At 44.7% G+C, this 23,573-nt stretch overlaps 1 protein-coding gene across 2 annotated transcripts; it reads right to left on the bottom strand.

The window, feature by feature from the left end:
* Positions 1-2,093: 2,093 nt before the first annotated feature.
* Positions 2,094-9,967, bottom strand: LOC127321187 (uncharacterized). 2 transcript variants are annotated; one of them, XM_051350228.2, is made up of 4 exons: positions 9,644-9,967; positions 2,763-2,842; positions 2,579-2,674; positions 2,094-2,420 (listed from the first exon to the last, which is right to left on the bottom strand). In XM_051350228.2, exons 1-4 carry the CDS (start codon positions 9,872-9,874, stop codon positions 2,414-2,416), a joined length of 414 nt encoding a protein of 137 aa, XP_051206188.1. In that variant the 5' UTR covers positions 9,875-9,967; the 3' UTR covers positions 2,094-2,413. The 2 variants fall into 2 exon arrangements, with proteins under 2 accessions (XP_051206188.1, XP_051206189.1); XM_051350229.2 differs by having other exon boundaries at positions 2,557-2,674; positions 9,644-9,964.
* Positions 9,968-23,573: the final 13,606 nt, after the last annotated feature.

Below are 23,573 nucleotides of genomic sequence, written 5' to 3'. Positions count from 1 at the left end.
CCAGCTTCCCACCACTGTCAGGAAAGAGAGTTCTCGAAATCATGTACCACAAGTACACGCGGGTGTACGTCCTGATAGTGTCCTCGTTGGCCCCTTGAGGGCATTGTGCAAAGTTAAGCCTAATCCAAGAGAAAGCTGCGCCGGCGGGAGCTCTCGCCTTTGGATCTGTTGGCGCTGGAGGAGCCATGCCAATAAGCGCCTCCATCTGCTGGCGCCACCCATCAGAAGCTGTGTTCATACACAGTGGGTCGCCCTGAATAGGAAGTCCAAGGATCATGGAAACATCCTGAAGAGTAGGGGTCATCTCGCCGGCCCTCAAGTGGAAGGTGTGCGTCTCCGGTCTCCACCGGTCGACAAGGGCGGTGAGTGCCGCGGCGTTCATGTTCGGCCCCCACGGCTTACAAACGATATGAACGGGAGAAGACCGGTAGGCTCGATGAACTCCGTGTACCTCTCGTCATACGATATATCCACTGTGCCATGGTAACGAATCTTCAAAGGTTGAAGATCCGTTGTCCTCTCCGTCATATGAAAAGCCCGGTGTTCCCTGTCATACTCTTGATCTAGGAGCCACACCATCCTACATGTTTACACAAATACACCATATTATGAGCCATTCCTAACAAATATGATCAACACATACATGAGAATATATCCAAATAAGCCATCACACATACATCATATACATACATATACATTCATATCTAGGGATAGAACACCATATTATGAGCCATTCCTAACAAATATGAGTTGTTGCATCACAAATACTAGGCATACATAACACATTTGAATGCATTTGCTAGGCAAATATTAGACATTTCAACACATACATACATAGGGTTTGAACACATACATGTAAAATTTCATATCTAGGGTTCAAACAAATCTTTGGTTCAAACACATAGACTACAATGTAGATTCCACCAACATTAATTTCCATATCTATGGTTCACATCCAAATCCACCAACAAAAATTTCCATGTCTAGGGTTCATATCCAAATCTACCAAATCCACCAACACTAGTGGATGAATCGGAGGGAATCGAAGGGGGAATACCTTGAGGAATGGATGAGGAAGGAGTTGGCCGGCCAGATCTGATGAATCCTTGGTGGATTTGGTGGGGGGGGCGAAGGTGAGGCGGGCAGCGGCGGCGGTTTCTTGCTTGCAGAGAAGAAAAGAACAGAGAAGAAGAGGAGAGCTCGGGCTGGGGCGGGCGCCACACTTAAGTGGATGTGTGGCGCCCTTCCGAGCGGCGCCACAGGTTCACAGTGTGGCACCGATGGGAGCGGCGTCACACATCCTGCCACGTCGGATCGGCGCACCAGCTCAACGTCGAGAGCGTCACGTCGGCTGGGAGAGTGACACCGAAGGCATGGGCGCCACTCAGGCATGTGTGGCGCCCATGAGAGGGGCACCACACAAAAAGGTTAGATGGGTGAAATAGTTTGTCCGAAAGGTCAGTCTGTGCTATAGTTGCAACAAATGGTTATTTTTGTGTAAATCGCCTCGCTCAAGTAGTTGGTATCCCGACAGCCTCCTTGCGGCTGCCGCTGGGCCAGTGAGGGTGGTTGCTGCTCCGAAGAGGGAGCTCATCCTACCAAATGCCTAGCCTATGGGCCTAGTTAGAGATTGCAGGACCTACCACAGGTTTACCATGTTTTGGCTCGTAAGTCTAGATGCACTCATGCACCTATTATGAAAAATATATTTTAAAAAAATCAAAAAAATTGGACAAGAAAATCTCTAGAGTACATCCGGAAATTCTATTATTGTTCACACGCAAAGTTTCAGAGAAAATAATATTTTTTAGGACATGTAAATAGACAAAACATATCTCATGAAAACAGCTCGGAGCCTCCAAAATTGTCTAAAATTGTCTTTCTTACAGAAGCCAGAAAAAGATACTCCGTGTGTAACCATAGAATATATTTTTTTCAGAATTTTATGGAAATTTTGAAAAACGTTTTTAGACGGTGGGTGCATCTATACTTATGAGCCAAAATGGATTTCCTTCACATAAAAAAAATTGTGAGCCACACATGTATTATTACAAACCACAAATTTCTTAAGCTTAGATGTGACAGAATTAACCTTGCCCAAAAACTAGATTCATATTTTTCGTACTAAATAATAAAATATGGTACACATTAAACATGTAAATGGTGAGTAAATCGTTAACTTCTTTCAAAAAACACACAGTTCCTTATTATATAACGATCGAGGTCTAAGGGTCCATAATACCATCGAGACGAAAGTACCGAACTTTAGATTAAACCAGCTATCCTAGTGGCTCACAATACAGCAACACCGGAGGTAGAAAGGTAGACCAAGTTTCAGTGCGTTGATTTAAACTTTTAAACCGCTGCAGCATAGCACAAGTTTCCTTAAAATGCCTTCATCCCCAAAGTCGAATTAAGATCTGCACGAGACAGTAAAGACACTTCATGACCGTCAGCAATTAATTGTACTTATATTAAAATGCACTAGTGCAAGCAAGGTTTCTCATAATTCGAAGCAGGATGTTTCAGTATTCAAAAGGCAAGCAGGGGGAATACCGATTATCCTTGCTTCACTCACTTGATCATTCGTTCGACAAGCAAAAGCAAAAGAATAGCACCGTACAACCGTGACCACTGGCGAAAAGCACCTTCTGGCTTGCAGTCCTCAACAACACTGAGCATTCAATTGTTTTCAATATATAATGAGATGCCAGTTTCACTGTTAGCAAGTGTACTTAAGTAAATTAGTAATTATAACTTACAGTCTGACGGATCCATATATAACAAATCCTTTATCCAGAGTATCCTTTAGTTGCTTCATACTCTGACGTAACTGATCGACCTGCATACCACCAACATAGTTCACATAGTATTGTAAGCTAGCTGTAAGTGAGGCACCTCAAACGTTTAAACATCATTATTGCCAGAAACTTGATTATGGCATGTAGTTTCAGGATTTCTGATAAAAGTTCATTCTTTTCTCATACAAAGGGGTTAAATTTGCACAACAATAATGCAGATGGAGAAAATCCTTCAAACAGAATGGACTTCGAATGGTATTAAACATGTTGTGAAAATATTAAAGTGGTTGCAAGAACAAATTTCCACAAGAAAAATCCTTCATGTGTATTTTCATCTGATAAAGGTACCATGACATTACTGGAATCAAGGACGACGAACATTACCCTTACACTGTGTTTGGTTGCACAGAATTGGGGCTTGGAATCGGAATTAGAATTTGCTATGCCTAGTTTGGATGTTTGGGTGGGCCTTGGAACTGAGGCTTGGAAACTCAGCGCCATTCCGAGCCCACCTCCCGCGTGTGTCCGCTCCGCCTGGTGAGATTCCGAGGGAGCGAGCTCGGAAACGCCCGCGTACTGCTTCGTCGTGAGAGAGCAAGTCTTCTTCTCTCGGGAGCTCTGCCTCGCGTGTCTTCCTCACCCCTTCCCGGCAGCTCTGATAAGCTCGTCCCCTCCCTCGTCTTCCTCACCCCTTCCCCGCCCTCCTCTCCCCATCCACATCGTCCTGCCATGCTTTCTCTTCCCGTTCGGTTCTTCCCGATGGAGCTGATGAGCTTCACTCAACTTTACAGCGGAACAAGCTGACGTGATTGCAGTACTCTCTCTGACTTGATTCACAAGGTGCGGATTAGATCTGGAAGGGTGTGAAATCAACCCTGGACAGCTACATGATGAAGGTCAGGTCCCGTGGCGACAAGGAGTGCAGTCCAGTATATCAGCTCATGTGTCAGATTGGATCTGCATTGTCAAAGGCCCCACCCTGACATGTGTTCAATTTAGCAGCTCATCATATAGCTGTATCACCATTCTGTAGGCATTGATGTGTGAAAAGATAGGCTGAGCATCAGCAATAGATTGGAAGTATCAAAAAAGCATTTTTAGTTCTTTTCACTCACCAAAATGTAGGAAGTACAGAATTATCATGTTCTAGATTCTGATATGTTTCATAATTCTACATCACTGGACCACTACACCAAGAATGAGCAGAGTAGCAGACCCTGCAACCTCATCCAACTTTGCAGGTTTGAGAGAGAAATCCAGCTATATTTATGACATTTGAAGTTGTTCATGCGTGTTGCAGTTTCCACCTTATTACGTTTATTTTAATGTTATTATGTGTGAAAATTATATAAACATTTTAATATTTACACACTATTTTTCATATGTGTACAAAAGTTTATATTGTCTAAACTTAACGGAACATTCAATTCCACTGTGTGTACATCCAAGAATTCGAATTGAGTGCCACCCTTTTATTCTAACAACAAATACCATGCACACCCAAACAACAGAATTGAACTGAAGACCATTTCCTTTCCACCTTGGTTTTGGTATTCCATTTAATTCAATTCCAAGGCCCAATTCTGTGCATCCAAACACAGCGTTAAGAAAATGGTTGTGTAAATTGACAAATGAAATGGCACATGGTAAAAACTAATAAGAAAACACTCCTCTCAGGGGAGAAGTTGTCATTAAAGCTCAAGATACCTTCTTCACTTGGGGAAAAGAAAAAGGTTAAAGAAACCAGGTATAGGGAGGACAAATTGTTGTATCATCAACCCAGTCAAACATATCCTAGGTTGTTCAAACAATAGAGACCCATCAGGGTTTCTGTGGCCACTGTCAAACATGTGGGAAGACATAAAACTTGATTGTTCAAACATCACTCTCACAAACACGAAGGATGCTACAATCAGATGAGTAGATAGATCATAACTTTCCACATATATTCTTCAAGAAAATAAATGTACCTCTAAAAAAAAATTCCATGTGGCCCACTAGTGAACAATGAAACCTAAGAAGAAATTATAAGTGGAAAAGGCTGACATGGAGGTAAAACCTGCCAGATCTGTGATAGCGTAGAAACTGTGGGTCATTTGTTCTTGTCCAGTGTCCACTAGCTAATTTTTCCTTTGAAAGTGGTAAAAAATGTGCTTACAATCTAATATAAAATGCAAGTAATATTCAACATTTGTTTGGTGGTTTGGCTAGAAGCTATAATGAGAGACAACCAATGAATGATATGAACTGCAGCAATACCTTGGCCCAATGGAAAATTCATAAAAGAGCATGTTCAAAATAACATACCAGATAATCCAGTTTATTAAGGGTCTCTTTGGTACAAAAGATTCCTAATGCTGTGTTTGGATGCATGGAATTGGGCTCGGAATCACCAAATCTAGAATTCGTGAGCACTTTCCACCGTTTGGATAGGCCTTGGAATTACAGCGTGGAAACCGAGCCCAAATTCCACGGCCCGAATCGGTATGTGTTAACTCCACCCGAAACATTCCGAGCTCAGACCCTCGGAATCGCTCGGAAACTATCGGGCTGGCTCTTCCTCGCGAGCGACCAGAGGGAGCTGCGACACGCCCGTCGCCGCCGCCGCCTCCATCCCGACGACAGCGACCGGAGGAGCTCGGCCCCTAGCAGGCGCAGGCGGCGCGGAGGCGCTCGGCCCCTAGCAGGCGGAGGCCGCGCGAACGGCGGCGCGGAGGCCCCTAGTAGGCGGAGGCGGCGCGACCCCTAGCAGGTGGAGGCGGCGCGGAGGCGCTCGGCCCCTAGCAGGCGGAGGCCGCGCGAGCGGCGGCGCAGAGGCCCTTAGTAGGCGGAGGCGGCGCGACCCCTAGCAGGTGGAGGCGGCGCGACCCCTAGCAGGCGGAGGCGGCGCGAGCGGCGCGAGCGACGCGACCCCTAGCAGGCGGAGGCAGCGCGAGCCCTAGCAGGCGGAGGCGGCGCTGGGAACGATGGGAACCGGAGTTGGGAACGATGGAATGAGGCCCCCATCGTTTTTATCCTTTATTCCATTTTTTTTTAGATGTGCACAAATTTAGGGTGCTGTGAACGATGGGGATAATTTCTTTTGTGCCGTGTTTGCCAAATAATATATATATACATTCTAAATAATAATAGTTATATTGTTCAAATTCAACAAAACACCAAATTCCAAGGTTTGTACATCCAAACAGGATTTGGAATTGGGTTCACCATTCGATTTCAACATGAAATTCCGAGCACATCCAAACAGCTGAATTCTATTTCAGAGCCAATTCATTTCCATCTCAGATTTGGAAACTGAAAGTCAAATTCAATTCCATATGGGATTCTATGCATCCAAACACAGCATAAAGGAATTTTGTAGAATTCCAATCCATAGGATTTTTTTCCAAGAGTCCATTTGGTTCAAAGGAATGAATCCTCCAAAATTCCTACAGATTGCTTTCCTACACTACAAACCATAAGATTTCTATAAAGTAATTAGACCTCTTGGAAAAATTCCCATGTACCTATGACAAATATGACACGTAGTCAAACTCAATAGAAATTTCCCTCGTTTTTTCCTATAGTGCAACCATAAAACTTATGTTAACGATTCGTGCATTTTTTATTCTTCTAGGATTCTATGTGTCATTGACATTATATTCCTGTGCTTCTCCTATTCATGCGTTTTTTAAATCCTGCAAACCAAAGAGGCCATAAGCTTCAACCTATTAACTTGAAACCACAGATAGGATTTAACTTATGACAACAAGCATTTGGCCCAATGGATAATTGGGGAAGCCGGTTAACACATCTGGGTAGTCCATAGAATAGCTCAAGATGCAACAGGTCCGGTTCGGCCCACTGACCTGCTGGACCGGACCTGGATTCTGTTACCATTACGGTAAGGGGCCATCCCGCAAAAAATAAGTCATTACGAACCTCACCGGTTCAACCCTAAGGTCTAACCGGACCTCTCTTCTTGTCTCTACAGCGGGCAGACGGTCGTTGCTGCCGCTCCGCCGGCAGGAACAGCCAAACCGCTGGCAGCGCCCCCTGTCAGCTCCTTCATCCCCCTTTTCCGCTATTCTCCAAGTCATCCCCATCGCCGGTGCAGGGCAACTTGCTGGCCGTCGGATCGCTGCGGGAGGCACTCGCAGCCGGGGAGCGCCCAAGGATTACGAGTCGAAAAGTCAAGCTGAGTCGTTGGGGTACCGACTCATAGACTAATCGTGACTAGTCTAGACTAGTGCTCGACTAGTCGCATGTACTCTGACAGTAGCTAGTACAAAATACTATCGTATGTAGCAACCAAATAGGGGATTTAGTATTCCTCCGATTCATATTAATTGACTCAACTTTACCTACATACGGACAAACACATCTAGATACATCCGTATCTAGGTAAAGTTGAGTCAATTAATTTGAATCGGAGGGAGTAACTAAAAATCAACATAAGTTCAACACAAGTTATGTAACATAATAATACTATAACCTAGACAGTTATCCACCGGTACCTCTGGACAGTTGTTCATGCCCAAATTGAGTCAATCGAGTTGAATTACCACGACTAGTCTAGACTAGTCCATGACTAGTCGCTCGACTGCTCGACTCTATGAACTAGTCGAGTCGAGAAAGCTAGTCGACAGTCAAGTTAGGACTCATAGACTAGTCGCAAGACTAGTCGTTAGACTCATAATCCATGGGAGCGCCCCGAGCTCACGGAGCATGCCGTCCCCTCCTCCAGTAGCAGCTCTCCCATCTGCCGGGCTAACCACCCTCGGACTCTCCTCTCCCATCTACCATCATTGAAGCCCAGGTTGTCGGTTCAGATTATTGCCATTCTTGGTTGTCGGTTCAGATTATTGCCTGTAATGGATCTGTTTGCTGCCTACATCTTGGTCATCAGTTATTGCAGCGATGGCCGATAAAACAGTAAGTGTTTGGTTCATGGATTAGATTTGGTTCCTCTGTTTCAAGCCAAGATAGCTGCTGTCATTACACATTAATATATGTCTAGAGTCGACTCAATAAGTTGCAAACTCATCCAGCCAGATTAGCTAAACTATTTCAGATGCGCGTAGAGGAGAATGCATGGTGTCACGTAGAAAGGAACTGTGTTTGGTTTTGTATTGTTTCCGGCTCTCTCGTGGATGAATCTTAGAAAGTAGCATCGCAAGAATGTGACACAGATGAGTTGCTGCTTAATGAATGGTGAGACTGATAAAATGGACTTAACTGCGGTGCTTAACCGATGTCATCGTAGTTGTCACATTAAAGTCCTCATATGATTGATCTACAGTACATCCTGATATGTGGACTGGCTTGTCTGTTTTGACTAATTTGCCTTGTCTTTCAGGATGCTTAATTGGTTGTTCAGGGAAGTGTTTACTGTCAACTATTTCCTAGGTGAGCTCATCTTGTCACATGGATCTGTAATATTTGTTACTCCAGCTTCCAGCATCGTTCAACTATAGTACTCCCTCTTATCACTTTTTGTGAGACATTTTGTGAGGATGGGATGAGATTTTGTCTTTGGATGAAAAAATTGGCTCCTTTTTTGCTTCCCGTTCTTGCAAATAAGAGAAAATAATTTAATTATGTTTGTTGCCCAACTGCACCGCTAGATATTTGCCAATAGGAAATGAAATTAGCCTTGCCTGTTGTAGCCACAATAATTTACCCCATAGCTTAGTGGAAATTATGTATATTTCCTCTATCTGTGTAATAGCTTCATTTCACCACAATTGAATTACTTGCTTTTTTTTTAGAAGACTTGCTTTTCAGATATGAGAAATGCATCTGCTAATCAGAACATTTCAAGGAAGCAAAACTCAGTACTACATTGGTAAAAAGGATTAGCACTGATAATATTCCACCAATAGTGTACTCCCCGCTAAGTCAATTTATCTAATTTAAGGACTATTAATATTCTAGTTTGGTGTATGAAGCCACTGTTTGTACTAGCTGCAAGTAAGTAAGCCACTGTTTCTATGGAGTAGTAAAATTGTTCTCTCCATACTATGTTTTAGATGTCTGCAGTACCTTTTGACATCAACTTGTACTGAGATCAACTGTGTTAGTTCTCAGGATAGTATGTGTTTGTAGTTCAAAAGAATGATAAGCTGGAGGAGCAGATGGCTTATTTTCTTGCACTACTCTTTGCCTACCTTGCACTAGTCACTAAAACTTGTCTACTTGCACTACTCTTCGAGCCTTTGTTCAAATCAAGATACTTAATTGAAAATTCTGGAAGTTTTAGTTCTTCTCAATTCAGTATGTAGTTTATGCAATGCAATTCCAGATTATACATGCACCTTGATCTTCAGGTGGACTGCAATTGAGGTCAAGAAGAACCATTGCTGCTGATGATCAACTTGCTTGGGAGTTGTGGAGACAAGGGGAAGGAGCTGGCAAGGTGCTGCTGGGGCCAACAGCCGGCGAGGTGAGCTGCTGTTGCTGGGGATGGCGTTGCTGCTGCGGAGGCCGAAGCCGGCGAGGTGCGCTGCTGCTGCTGCTTCTGGGGCTGGCCATTGGCGAGGGAGGTGCAGTTAATTGCGAGGAGGGTGCAGTAGCAGTCGGTGAGGGAGGCACGGTTGCGATCCACGAGGTTGCGATCCCGTGACAGTATGCATATAACTCTTTGCACCGTCATGGATATCAGCAGTTGGAAAAGGGTATTTCAAGAGAATAATCCTCAATACTTTATCGAACAACAGATACTGAACTGGAATATGAATTGCATGCCCTACTATCGTTTTTTGAGTTTTCCAATAGAAAATAAATACGTACTCGAAATTTGGGGATGCTAAGCGACAGCAATACCAAGAAGACCACATTTACAACCAAGAGTGGAGCCTCACCTGGGCGGGGGAAGGAGTAGTGGCTTCGACGCCGGGCAGAGGAGGTCCGCCGAGGTGGCGGCGCGGCAAGGTCGGGAACGCGAGACCTCGGCGAACGGTGGCTCCCCACTCTTCTCCGAAGGCGGGGGCTGCCACCGAAGGGGCACGGCGGAAGGAAGCCCCCTGTGGTCCTCTCGTTGAGACCGCCGAGAGAGCGCGGCGGGTGGCCGGCGAGCGCAGCAGAGACGACATGGTAGGCTTAGGGTTCGGGGCACGGGCGCGGCTGGATGGCGAGTTCGTCGGGGCTTAGGGCATCTCCAAGTCTCCAACGGGGCGACCCATCCCGCGCCCGCGCGTCCGGATGGCTCCAGCCGGACAAAAACCCGGCCCAGCGCGCGGACCCATCCCTAAAACGGATGGCTGCGGCGTCCGGAACGACGCAAACCCGGCCCAGATTAAGTCTCCAACGGGGCGACCCAAACCCGGCCCAGCGCGCGGACCCATCCCTAAAACGGATGGCCGCGGCGTCCGGAACGACGCAAACCCGGCCCAAATCTGGGCCGAGTTTGCGTGGCCGCGGATGCGAAAGGCTGGTCGCTCGCGTCCGCCCCTTGTCCGCCACTGGCCCACGTGTCATAGACATAAACATTTGTTTCATTAAAAAGAACCCATTACAATTTTTTTTAACTACTACTTCTATCCTACTACGTACGGGGCCGGCGGCCTCGCCGGCGACTCCTCGCCGACTCGCCGTCGGGGCCGTGGATTTCACTCGACGCGAGCGGCCTGTACGCGTGAGGATTCCACTCCAGCTTACCAGCTGGATGGCGCGGCGGCTTCGGCGGAGGCCTTCATCCTCTTCCTTTCCGTCCGCGCACCTCGGGCGCGCTCGCGCTCCGCCTCCTGCGGCAGAACCATCCGCTTCCCGCATACCTCAAGCTCCTGCAAGGCGGCGCGTTCCATAGCGGTGCGCGCCTCCAGGCGGACGCGAGCGGGGGCCTGGGCCTCGTGGTTCTCCTGCCGCCGGCGCATGCGCTCTTGCCGGCCGCGCTCCGCCGACTCAGCATCCTCCCGGGCGCGCCGCTCGGGCGAGGGCATCTGGATGAGGTGACGGGCTGCTCGCATAGCGATCAGCTCGTTCTTCTGGCCGAGGAGGTCGCCTAATCGGCGGCGGCCGGCCCGCCAGGTGGCCTCGTGCTCCTTCGTCACGCGCGTGAGATCGGCGAGACGCTCCTCGATGGCGGCGTTGATATTCGCCAGCGCGAGGTCCTCCTCGTCGACGGGCTCCTCCGCGGCGGCCGCCCCCTCCTCCGCGACCTCGTACCAGCCGTCCGCGGTCTCGTGCCAGCCGTCCGCGGCCGCCTCCACCATCTCGGCGTCGCCTGCCTTCTTTGTCGCCGCCTCGGCAGCGACGCGGAGCGCCTCGTCGTCGGCGACCCACCGCGAGTCCGCGCACTCCTCCTCCTCCGTCCGCGGGAACCTGGCCCGAGCGGCGAGGGAGAGCTTGGCCCACGTGGCCTGCAGGGTGCGCGGCATGGCGCCGGAGAAGGTGGAGTGGGAGAGGAAGGTGATGCGGTCTGTGTGAGACCGCCGCCGTCTTTTATAGCCAGCGGCCTGGCGGGAAACTAGGGCGCGAGCGCGCGCCAATGGCGTTTTCGCGCGCGCGGGAACCTTGTTGCGCGCGGGATCTTTCCCGCGCGTTCCACCGCCCACCATGGCTGTCCCGTCGAGGCCTGCCATGGCGCAGTGCCGCGCAACGAAGACGAACCACGTGGCGTCTCTTTGGATCGCCGCGTTGGGCGCCGCGTGCGACCCAAACGGACACGCGGACGCGGGGCGCTGTCCGCGTGTCCGGCCGGCCACGCAAACGGCCCAAAACGGACGGCCCAGCGCGTCCGTTTGGGTCGGCCGGTTGGAGATGCCCTTATAACCATCGCTAAGGGGTACCCGTTAACGCCTTTGCCCATTAGTCGGTTATTTCAAAAAAAAAAAAACTAGATTTGAAAATTTGCTTAGATTCAAATTTACCCAGATTCAAAATTTGCTTAGATTTAAAATTTTCCAGATTCGAAATTTGCTTAGATGTAAAATTTGCTAAGATTAAAAATTTGCTTACTTCAAAAATTTATTCGAATTTGAAATTTGCTTAACTTTAAATTTTGCTACACTTTAAAATTTGTTAGAAAAGGAAAAAAGAAAAAACAAAGAAAAACCGAAAGAAAACTGAAATCCAAGAAAACCAGAAAAAACCCAACGAAAACCGGAAAACCCGCCAACAGCCTCCCGGTAGGTTAATGGGCCACGGCCCAAAATCACCCCGCGGGTGAAACCTCGCGGACGATGGTTGGTAACCATCACCCGTGGGTGATGAATAGGTTTTTCCGTGGACTTGTGGTTCGTTCTCCTAGGTTCCTTGTATTACACGGGATCCCGCTTCCAAATCTTACGCACATCTCGTCCAAACTTGTGACCTCATGGCGACCATACCGGATGCAAAAGCTACAAGTATCTTATAATCAGGTTGCCCCAAAGAAGAGGAATATAATTCTAGTAAGGCTTGAGCAATACTGTTCGGAGGAAGCTTCATGTAGGTCTGAAAATACGCCCTCTTCCTCTTGCTTCTGCAAGTCAGCAGTCAACTGTGAAATTCCAGGTTTCCATAATCGTATCCCACACACCAATAGGCAAAAGCCAGTCACTGACAGACTATTTTCAACTGGAAATTCATTGGACATAGTTCTTGTGATAGTAAAATATGATCCATGATTAGGAGAGAATCTCATAGTTGAAACAAATAAGATTGACACACAGTCGCTTAAAAAACAATGTTGAATGACTGAGGAAATGAGTAATCTCTACGTATCTCATGGACTGAATCACATAAGGAGCCATGAGGAACTGTCCAGGTACATCTAATCGAAAAACACCCATGTGAACCCATGTTGTGCTACTCAGATGGACTCCATCAATCTTGCATAGATGAGTGTGTTTTCCTTGTGCATCTCCCCATGAATAGCTCTTCACCTGAGCACCCACAAGTATTTTATTTGGCAGCAACGAGCGAGGAAAGCAAGAATGACCAATACCAACAAGCTTATGTTGCACTTCCATTTTGTAGCTCGATGGTGTGATCATCTGACAGTTGCATGTACACCTTCACTATGATAACTGAGCAGCCGTGCTACAGACCATATCTTTGTTGTAAGAAAGATAACAATAAACATCAAACGCCAAAGAGTGCAACAAGCAAGTGTTATAATCGAGATGCACAATAAACGAAGAACGAAAAGTAAAACACTGCAGGGGACACGAGATTTTAACGTGGAAAACCCTTGCAACACACAAGGGAAAAACCACGTGCGCCAGCCAGCAAAACTTCACTATTTCGGTGGTGTTTACAAACGCCGTGGGTGTACAATGATGCGATAAAACCCTAGCGGCGGCTTACAGGGAATATATATAGACGGTGGCAACGATCCGTACCGCGGGGGCTGCCGCCCCCCGCACCCCCCGCAGCCGTCCCTGTAGGGCACAACATATGGGCTAACTTATGACTACGCTTCGGCCCAAGCCTCCGGCGACGGGCCTCGCTCCGCTCGTCAGAAGTTAGCCTCCCTTTAGTATAGGAATTTGGATCACAATATAACAGCAAGCTCGGCAATGTCCGAGTTGTCCATCCAATGTGTAACCTCCATGATCCACCAATTTTTGCAACAAATAAATTGCAGGAGAATGATAGAAGGACATGGCACTAGTTCCATCCTAGTGCTAGGAGAAAAGATACAACATTGTAACTCCACAGATTTTCTGGCACTACAAGTAAACTGCTCACCATGCCCTTGATCAGAACTCAACCTGAATTCCCACCTCAGCATACATGTGACGCCACACTTGTCCATCAGTTCATTTTCCTTGAAGAGATCCAGTGCACAATCTCAGTCATATGTTTCAAACTACCTGTCATCCATTTCTTGTGATTGCAGAAAAATTCTGGCACCGGTGATGGATAAGGTGGTCGCAGTAATCGAAATCTTGAGAAACTATTGAAATTTGCATGAACATCTCCCATACACCACTCTCTTGCCTGAAGTTCCGGCACTGAAGCATTGATCGATAATGACTTGCAAAGAAGTTCTAGTAATATATTGTTCACATAAAACTGCAGGAGCATGATATATTACAATGTTAGGTTGCACGCATTGGATATCTTGCACCCATTCCTTAACCCCCAAAAGAAGATAACCAATATCTTGCACTTTCCAGAAATGCTGACGCACTATGGCGACCTTCATAGTACCAATTAAATGCACATGAAAGATATCAGCAAGGATTATACGGTTCAATTGGTGTGTAGCAGTATATGTTGCCTTGCAAAGGGAGCCAAACTTATGTTAGATTTTAATCTTGATTCGTTGCATCTTGCATGTAGTTAGTTGAAGTTTGGCCAAGTTCGTTGAGTTAGTTTGTGGCCTGGAGAAAAGGCCGTAGTGTTAGCTCATGCATCAGACTGATGAGTCAGTTGGTGGGTTATATAGGCGTGCTGATTTAGTCGTGTGTGAGCCAGGTCGTGAGCGTCATGGCGCGAGTGTAGGAGCTAGTTAATAGGCAATATCTTATACTGCCTATTTAAGTTGAGTACGTGAATGAGAAAAGAAGTGTGGACAGAGAAACAATGTAGCCTATGTGCTCTCACCGGGAGGAAGATTCAAAGCAAGAATTCTCCTAGGTGAGGTGTGTGTCTGTGTGCGTATTTTGTAGTCTTTCTCACCATGAGTGTACGTTCAGAGGTAGAAGAAGATCAGGGGCTGCGAGGTGAAGCTCCAATAATTGGTATCAGAGCCTCGTGCGTTCGAGGTCTGAGCTCCATCGCCGTCAAGCTGCGTCACGAGCGAAGGAGAACAGCGTGCTGCCCGGTAAGTTGCGCCATCGGCGGCAAGGAGGTGATGGCCAAGGTGCGGAGGCCATTGCCTCGAGGTGTTCATCGTCCATGTCCGAGTCGTCGACAAGGTGCGTCATCGGTGGCAACATGGAAGCGAGTCACCGGCGAGGTGCGGCACCGGTGGTGAACAAGGAGGCGAGTCATCGACGAGCTGCGTCACCGGTGGCGTACATGCAGCAGAGAGCATGTCACGGCGGCGCACTTGTGGTGAAGGCGTAGGAGCTGTGTCTCTCATCGAGGCGGCGATCCAGCGACATGGAAACCAGCGGCGGCGCACCAACGGCAGGTTCCATGAGATGTGGAGGTCGCTGTAGAAAGGGATGCAACTCACAATGTATTGATTGGGTGCATATGTCGTTACATATATAGGTCACGTCCTCGACTATACAAGGAAGGAGGCGGGCCCAATAATAAATACAAAGATATGTATCGATATACTGCAACAACGAGATCTAATCTCGTAGGCTTTGGAAATCTTCAAGGGTTAGTCTCGTTCATCCCCTCGTTTCTCCCGTCTTCTAGATTGCATCTTGGCTTGGATTGCGTTCTCGCGGTAGGAAATTTTTTGTTTTCTATGCAACGAATCCCTACAGTGGTATCAGAGCCAGGTCTATGCATAGATGGTTGCACGAGTAGAACACAATTGTTTTGTGGGCTTGCTTATGTTGTCTTTAGTTTGAGTACTTTGCATCTTTGTGGCATAGTGGGATGAAGCGGCTCGGGCTAACTTTACATGACCGCGTTCATGAGATTTGCTCCACGCTCGACATGCAACTTGTATTGCATAAGTGGCTTTACGGGTGTCTGTCTCTCCTACTATAGTGAAGATTCAATTTACTCTTATATTGACAACACTAGTATCACCGTTGTGGCTCATGTTCGTAGGTAGATTAGATCTCACTCGAAAACCCTAAACCACGTAAAATATGCAAACCAAATTAGAGACGTCTAACTTGTTTTTGCAGGGTTTGGTGATGTGATATGGCCATAATGTGATGATGAATATGTATGAGATGATCATTATTGTATTGTGGCAACCGGCAGGAGCCTTATGGTTGTCTTTAAATTTCATGTTGAGTAGTATTTCAAAGAAGTTGTAATAGTTGCTACATGGGAGAACAATCATGAAGACGACGCCATTGACCTCGACGCTACGCCGACGATGATGGAGATCATGCCCGTTGATGATGGAGATCATGTCCGTGCTTTGGAGATGAAGATCAAAGGCGCAAAGACAAAGGGGCCATATCATATCACATATGAACTGCATGTGATGTTAATCCATTTTATGCATCTTATTTTGCTTAGATCGCGACGGTAGCATTTGTAATATGTTTTGTAAAGGCCAAATTTATAGCACTAGCATTAGGACTTTTAGCAAGTTTTTGTAAGAACTTTATAACTTCAGAGATGTGACAATCATCAAAATCTAAACCATTATGATCTAAAGCAATGGGATCATTGTCCCCAATTGGAAAAAATTTCAGCAGTTCTATCACAGGCAGTTTCAGGCAGTTTTGCAAGCTTTGCATTAGGAGTAGAAACATTGCCAACACCAATTATTACCATTGATAGTAGGAGGTGTGTCAACATGTGAAGCATTTTCATTGCTAGTGGTGGTAATAGTCCAAACTTTAGCTATATTATTCTCTTTAGCATTTTCTTCTTTTTCCCACCTAGCACGCAATTTGGCCATCAATCTTATATTCTCATTAATTCTAACTTGGATGACGTTTGTTGTAGCAAATGACTTAATATCTTTATCTTTATTAGGCATAACTTTCGATTTCAAAAGATCAACATCAACAGCAAGACTATCAACTTTAGAAGCAAGTATATCAATTTTACCAAACTTTTCTTCAACAGTTTTGTTAAAAGCAGTTTGTGTACTAATAAATTCTTTAAGCATGGCTTCAAGTCCAGGGGGTACATTTCTATTATTGTTGTAAGAATTCTCATAAGAATTATCATAACCATTACCATTATTATAAGGATACGGCATATAGTTGTTACTAGAATTATTCCGATAAGCATTATTGTTGAAATTATTATTTTTAATGAAGTTCACATCAACATGTTCTTCTTGAGCAACCAATGAAGCTAAAGGAATATTATTAGGATCAACATTAGTCCTACCATTCACAAGCATAGACATAATAGCATTATCCAATTGCTTAAAATTCATTATGCTACTTCTCAAAGATATAATTTTAGCGGGAGGATAATATCTACCAATGAAAGCATCCTTACATTTAGTCCATGAATCAATACTATTCTTAGGCAAAGATAGCAACCAATCTTTAGCTCTTCCTCTTAATGAGAAAGAAAACAATTTTAATTTTAAAATGTCACTATCTACATCCTTATACTTTTGTATTTCACATAGTTCAACAAAATTATTAAGATGGGCAGCAGCATCATCAGAACTAACACCAGAAAATTGCTCTCTCATAACAAGATTCAGTAAAGCAGGTTTAATTTTAAAGAATTCTGATGTCGTAGCAGGTGGAGCAATATGTGTGCATAAGAAATCATTATTATTAGTGGTTGTGAAGTCACACAACTTAGTATTTTCAGGAGTACCCATTTTACCAATAGTAAATAAAGCAAACTAGATAAAGTAAATGCTAGTAACTAATTTTTTTGTGTTTTTAATATGGAGAACGCAAACAAGATAGTAAATAAAGTAAAGCTAGCAACTATTTTTTTTGTATTTTGTTTTAGTGCAGCAAACAAAGTAGTAAATAAAATAAGCAAGACAAAAAACAAAGTAAAGAGATTGGAAGTGGAGATTCCCCTTGCAGCGTGTCTTGATCTCCCCGGCAACGGCGCCAGAAAAATGTGTTTGATACGCGTACAGCACGCGTCCGTTGGGAACCCCAAGAGGAAGGTGTGATGCGTACAGCGGCAAGTTTCCCTCAGTAAGAAACCAAGATTTATCGAACCAGTAGGAGCCAAGAAGCACGTTGAAGGTTGATGGCGGCGGAGTGTAGTGCGGCGCAACACCAGGGATTCCGGCGCCAACGTGGAACCTGCACAACACAACCAAGATACTTTGCCCCAACGTGACAGTGAGGTTGTCAATCTCACCGGCTTGCTGTAACAAAGGATTAGACGTATAGTGTGGATGATGATGTTTGCAAAGAACAGTAGAGCGAGAATTACAGTAGATTGTATTTGATGTAAAAGAATGGACCGGGGTCCACAGTTCACTAGTGGTGTCTCTCCCATAAGAAATAACATGTTGGGTGAACAAATTACAGTTGGGCAATTGACAAATAAAGATGGCATGACAATGCACATACATGTTATGATGAGTAGTGTGAGATTTAATTGGGCATTACGACAAAGTACATAGACCGCTATCCAGCTTGCATCTATGCCTAAAAAGTCCACCTTCAGGTTATCATCCGAACCCCTTCCAGTATTAAGTTGCAAACAACAGACAATTGCATTAAGTATGGTGCGTAATGTAATCAACACAAATATCCTTAGACATAGCATTGATGTTTTATCCCTAGTGGCAACAGCACATCCACAACCTTAGAACTTTCTGTCACTGTCCCAGATTTAATGGAGGCATGAACCCACTATCGAGCATAAATACTCCCTCTTGGAGTTACAAGTAACGACTTGGCCAGAGCCTCTACTAATAACGGAGAGCATGCAAGATCATAAACAACACATAGATGATAGATTGATAATCAACATAATATAGTATTCCATATTCATCGGATCCCAACAAACGCAACATGTAGCATTACAAATAGATGATCTTGATCATGTTAGGCAGCTCACAAGATCGAACAATGATAGCACAATGAGGAGAAGACAACCATCTAGCTACTGCTATGGACCCATAGTCCAGGGGTGAACTACTCACACATCACTCCGGAGGCGACCATGGCGGTGAAGAGTCCTCCGGGAGATGATTCCCCTCTCCGGCAGGGTGCCGGAGGCGATCTCCTGAATCCCCCGAGATGGGATTGGCGGCGGCGTCTCTGGAAGGTTTTCCGTATCGTGGCTCTCGGTACTGGAGTTATTATCGACGAAGGCTTCTTATAGGCGGAGAGGTAGGTTTAGGGGCGACGCGAGGGGCCCACACAACAGGGCGGCGCGGCCCCAGGCCTGGCCGCGCGGCCCTGGCGTGTCGCCGCCTCGTCGCTCCACTTCGTTTCCCTTTCGGACTTCTGGAAGCTTCGTGGAAAAATAAGATCCTGGGCGTTGATTTCGTCCAATTCCGAGAATATTTTCTTACTAGGATTTCTGAAACCAAAAACAGCAGAAAACAGCAACTGGCTCTTCGGCATCTCGTTAATAGGTTAGTGCCGGAAAATGCATAAATATGACATAAAGTATGTATAAAACATGTGTGTATCATCATAAAACAAGCATGGAACATAAGAAATTATCGATACGTTGGAGACGTATCAGCATCCCCAAGCTTAGTTCCTACTCGTCCCCGAGTAGGTAAACGATAACAAAGATAATTTATGAAGTGACATGCTATCATAATATTGATCAATACTATTGTAAGCACATGAGATGAATGCAGCGATTCGAAGCAATGGTAAAGACAATGAGTAAACAACTGAATCATGTAGCAAAGACTTTTCATGAATAGTACTTTCAAGACAAGCATCAATAAGTCTTGCATAAGAGTTAACTCGTAAAGCAATAAATTCATAGTAAAGGCATTGAAACAACACAAAGGAAGATTAAGTTTCAGCGGTTGCTTTCAACTTGTAACATGTATATCTCATGGATAGTTGTCAATGCGAAGTAATATAACAAGTGCAATAGGTAAACATGTAAGAATCAATGCACAGTTAACACAAGTGTTTGCTTCTAAGATAGAAGGAAATAGGTAAACTGACTCAACATAAAAGTAGAAGAATGGCCCTTCGCAGAGGGAAGCATTGATTGCTATATTTGTGCTAGAGCTTTTATTTTGAAAACAAGAAACAATTTTGTCAACGGTAGTAATAAAGCATATGTATTATGTATAAGATGTCCTACAAGTTGCAAGCCTCATGCATAGTATACCAATAGTGCCCGCACCTTGTCCTAATTAGCTCGGATTTACATGAATTATCATTGCATAGCATATGTTTTAACCAAGTGTCACAAAGGGGTACCTCTATGCTGCCTGTACAAAGGTCTAAGGAGAAAGCTCGCATTGGATTTCTCGCTTTTGATTATTCTCAACTTAGACATTCATACCGGGACAACATAGACAACAGATAATGGGCTCCTCTTTAATGCATAAGCATTCAACAACAGATAATATTCTCATAAGAGATTGAGGATTGTTGTCCAAACTGAAACTTCCACCATGGATCATGGCTTTAGTTAGCGGCCCAATGTTCTTCTCTAACAATATGCATACTTAAACCATTGATCATGATAAATCACCCTTACTTCAGACAAGACGAACATGCATAGCAACTCACATGATATTCAACAAAGATAGTTGATGGTGTCCCCAGGAACATGGTTATCGCTCAACAAGCAACTTAATAAGAAATAAGATACATAAGTACATATTCAATACCACGATAGTTTTTAAGCTATTTGTCCCATGAGCTATATATTGCAAAGACAAAGAATGGAATTTTAAAGGTAGCACTCAAGCAATTTACTTTGGAATGGCGGAGAAATACCATGTAGTAGGTAGGTATGGTGGACACAAATGGCATAGTTTTTTGGCTCAAGGATTTTGGATGCATGAGAAGTAATCCCTCTCAATACAAGGCTTAGGCTAGCAAGGTTGTTTGAAGCAAACACGAGTATGAACCGGTATAGCAAAACTCACATAAGAACATATTGCAAGCATTATAATGCTCTACACTATCTTCCTTGTTGTTCAAACCCTTACTAGAAAATATCTAGACCTTAGAGAGAGCAATCATGCAAACCAAATTTTAGCAAGCTCTATGTATTTCTTCACTAATAGGTGCAAAGTATATGATGCAAGAGCTTAAACATGAGCACAACAATTTCCAAGTATCACATTATTCAAGACATTATACCAATTACCACATGTATCATTTCCCGTTTCCAACCATATAACAATTAACGAAGCAGTTTCAACCTTCGCCATGAACATTATGAGTAAAGCCAAGAACATATGTGTTCATATGCAACAGCGGAGCGTGTCTCTCTCCCACACAATGAATGCTAGGATCCAATTTTATTCAAACAAAACAAAACAAAAACAAACAGACACTCCAAGTAAAGCACATAAGATGTGATGGAATAAAAATATAGTTTCACTAGAGGAACCTGATAATGTTGTCGATGAAGAAGGGGATGCCTTGGGCATCCCAAAGCTTAGATGCTTGAGTCTTCTTGAAATATGCAGGGATGAACCACCGGGGCATCCCCAAGCTTAGAGCTTTCACTCTTCTCGATCATATTGTATCATCCTCCTCTCTTGATCCTTGAAAACTTCCTCCACACCAAACTCAAAACAACTCATTAGAGGGTTAGTGCATAATCAAAATTCACATGTTCAGAGGTGACATAATCATTCTTAACACTTCTGGACATTGCAAAAAGCTACTGAAAGTTAATGGAATAAAAAAAATCCATCAAACATAGCAAAACAAGCAATGCGAAATAAAAGGCAGAATCTGTCAAAACAGAACAGTCCGTAAAGACGAATTTTTTAGGTGCACCAGACTTGCTCAAATGAAAATGCTCAAATTGAATGAAAGTTGCGTACATATCTGAGGATCACTCACGTAAATTGACAGATTTTTCTGAGTTACCTACAGAGAATACTGCTCAAATTTGTGACAGCAAGAAATCTGTTTCTGCGTAGTAATCCAAATCTAGTATGAACCTTACTATCAAAGACTTTACTTGGCACAACAATGCAATAAAATTAAGATAAGGAGAGGTTGCTATTGTAGTAAAAACTTCCAAGACTCAAATATAAAACAAAAGTACTGTAGTAAAATCATGGGTTGTCTCCCATAAGCGCTTTTCTTTAACGCCTTTCAGCTAGGCGCAGAAAGTGTGTATCAAGTATTATCAAGAGATGAAGCATTGATACGTCTCCGACGTATCGATAATTTCTGATGTTCCATGCTTGTTTTATGACAATACCTACATGTTTTGTTCACACTTTATGATGATTTTTTGCGTTTTCCGGAACTAACCTATTGACGAGATGCCGAAGTGCCAGTTCCTGTTTTCTGCTGTTTTTGGTTTCAGAAATCCTAGTAAGGAAATATTCTCGAAATTGGACGAAATCAACGCCCAGCATCTTAGAATCCCACGAAGCTTCCAGAACACCCGAGAGCCACCAGAGGAGGGCCCTGTGGGCCCCAGATGATAGGCTGGCGCGGCCAGGGGGTGGGCCGCGCCCCCCTATTGTGTCGTCGCCTCGTCAGCCCTCCGACTCCGCCTCTTCGCCTATATAAAGGTCCCTGACATAAAACTTCGATATGGAAAAGCCACGGTACGAGAAACCTTCCAGAGCCGCCGCCATCGCGAAGCCAAGATCTGGGGGACAGGAGTCTCTGTTCCGGCACGCCGCCGGGACGGGGAAGTGCCCCCGGAAGGCTTCTCCATCGACACGACTGCCATCTTCATCACCGCTGCTGTCTCCCATGAGGAGGGAGTAGTTCTCCATCGAGGCTAAGGGCTGTACCGGTAGCTATGTGGTTAATCTCTCTCCTATGTACTTCAATACAATGATCTCATGAGCTGCCTTACATGATTGAGATTCATATGAGTTATGTATCACTATTCATCTATGTGTTACTCTAGTGATGTTATTAAAGTACTCTATTCCTCCTCCACAGTGTAATGGTGACAGTGTGTGCATCGTGTAGTACTTGGCGTGGGTTATGATTGTAATCTCTTGTAGATTATGAAGTTAACTATTGCTATGATAGTATTGATGTGATCTATTCCTCCTTCATAGTGTGATGGTGACAGTGTGCATGCTATGTTAGTACTTGGTTTAGTTGTGTTGATCTGTCGTGCACTCTAAGGTTATTTAAACATGAATATCGAATATTGTGGAGCTTGTTAACTCCGGCATTGAGGGTTCGTGTAATCCTACACAATTAGTGGTGTTCATCATCCAACAAGAGAGTGTAGAGTATAGCATTTATCTATTTATTCTGTTATGTGATCAATGTTGAGAGTGTCCACTAGTGAAAGTATTATCCCTAGGCCTTGTTCCCAAATACTGAAATCGCTGCTTGTTTACTGTTCTACTGCATCTGTACTTCCTGCAGTATTACCACCATCAACTGCACGCCAGTTGTAGCATCAAGCTATTTTCTGGTGCCGTTACTACTGCTCATATTTATTCATACCACCTGTATTTCACTATCTCTTCGCCGAACTAGTGCACCTATTAGGTGTGTTGGGGATACAAGAGACTTCTTGCTTTGTGGTTGCAGGGTTGCTTGAGAGGGATATCTTTGACCTCTTCCTCCCTAAGTTCGATAAACCTTGGGTGATCCACTTAAGGGAAACTTGCTGCTGTTCTACAAACCTCTGCTCTTGGAGGCCCAACACTGTCTACAAGAATAGAAGCACCCGTAGACATCAAGCACTTTTCTGGCGCCGTTGCCGGGGAACGAAGGAAAGCTACACCATTTCCTCCCTCGTCAACTACGCGCCAGTCCTGGACAGTATCAAGCACTTTTCTGGCGCCGTTGCCGGGGAGGAAAGGTAAAAGGTACTCACACTCCGGATCCCGGCTACTAAGCTATTTTCCAGCGCCGTTGTAAGTACTCGAAGCTATTTCCTTTAGATCCTGCAATTGCATCTTTTTGTTTCTTGTTTTACACTAGTTTGGCATAATGGAAAGCAACATGGAGCTTTTTATTCTTTTTCCTGAGTTAAGACATGGATGGTTTGATGCGAAAATTAAAAAACCCATGGAACATATTAGTATGAATACTTTGAACACCATTGTTGCTAATGATATGGAAAATTCTAAGCTTGGGGAAGCTGGTTTTGATGAGCATGATCTTTTTAGTCCCC

The sequence above is a fragment of the Lolium perenne genome, chromosome 6 (genome assembly GCF_019359855.2).
Source record: "Lolium perenne isolate Kyuss_39 chromosome 6, Kyuss_2.0, whole genome shotgun sequence".
In the NCBI taxonomy this organism is placed as follows: Eukaryota; Viridiplantae; Streptophyta; class Magnoliopsida; order Poales; family Poaceae; genus Lolium; species Lolium perenne.
This window is presented reverse-complemented; position numbering and strand designations above follow the sequence as displayed.

Coding starts and splice junctions, on each gene's coding strand:
- LOC127321187 (XM_051350228.2), bottom strand. CDS start 9,874: ATGTCGTCTCTGCTGCGCTCGCCGGCCACCCGCCGCGCTCTCTCGGCG. Junction 2,843..9,643: donor CTACTCCTTCCCCCGCCCAG/GTGAGGCTCCAC, acceptor GGTGGTATGCAG/GTCGATCAGTTACGTCAGAG. Junction 2,675..2,762: donor ATATATGGATCCGTCAGACT/GTAAGTTATAAT, acceptor TTGAATGCTCAG/TGTTGTTGAGGACTGCAAGC.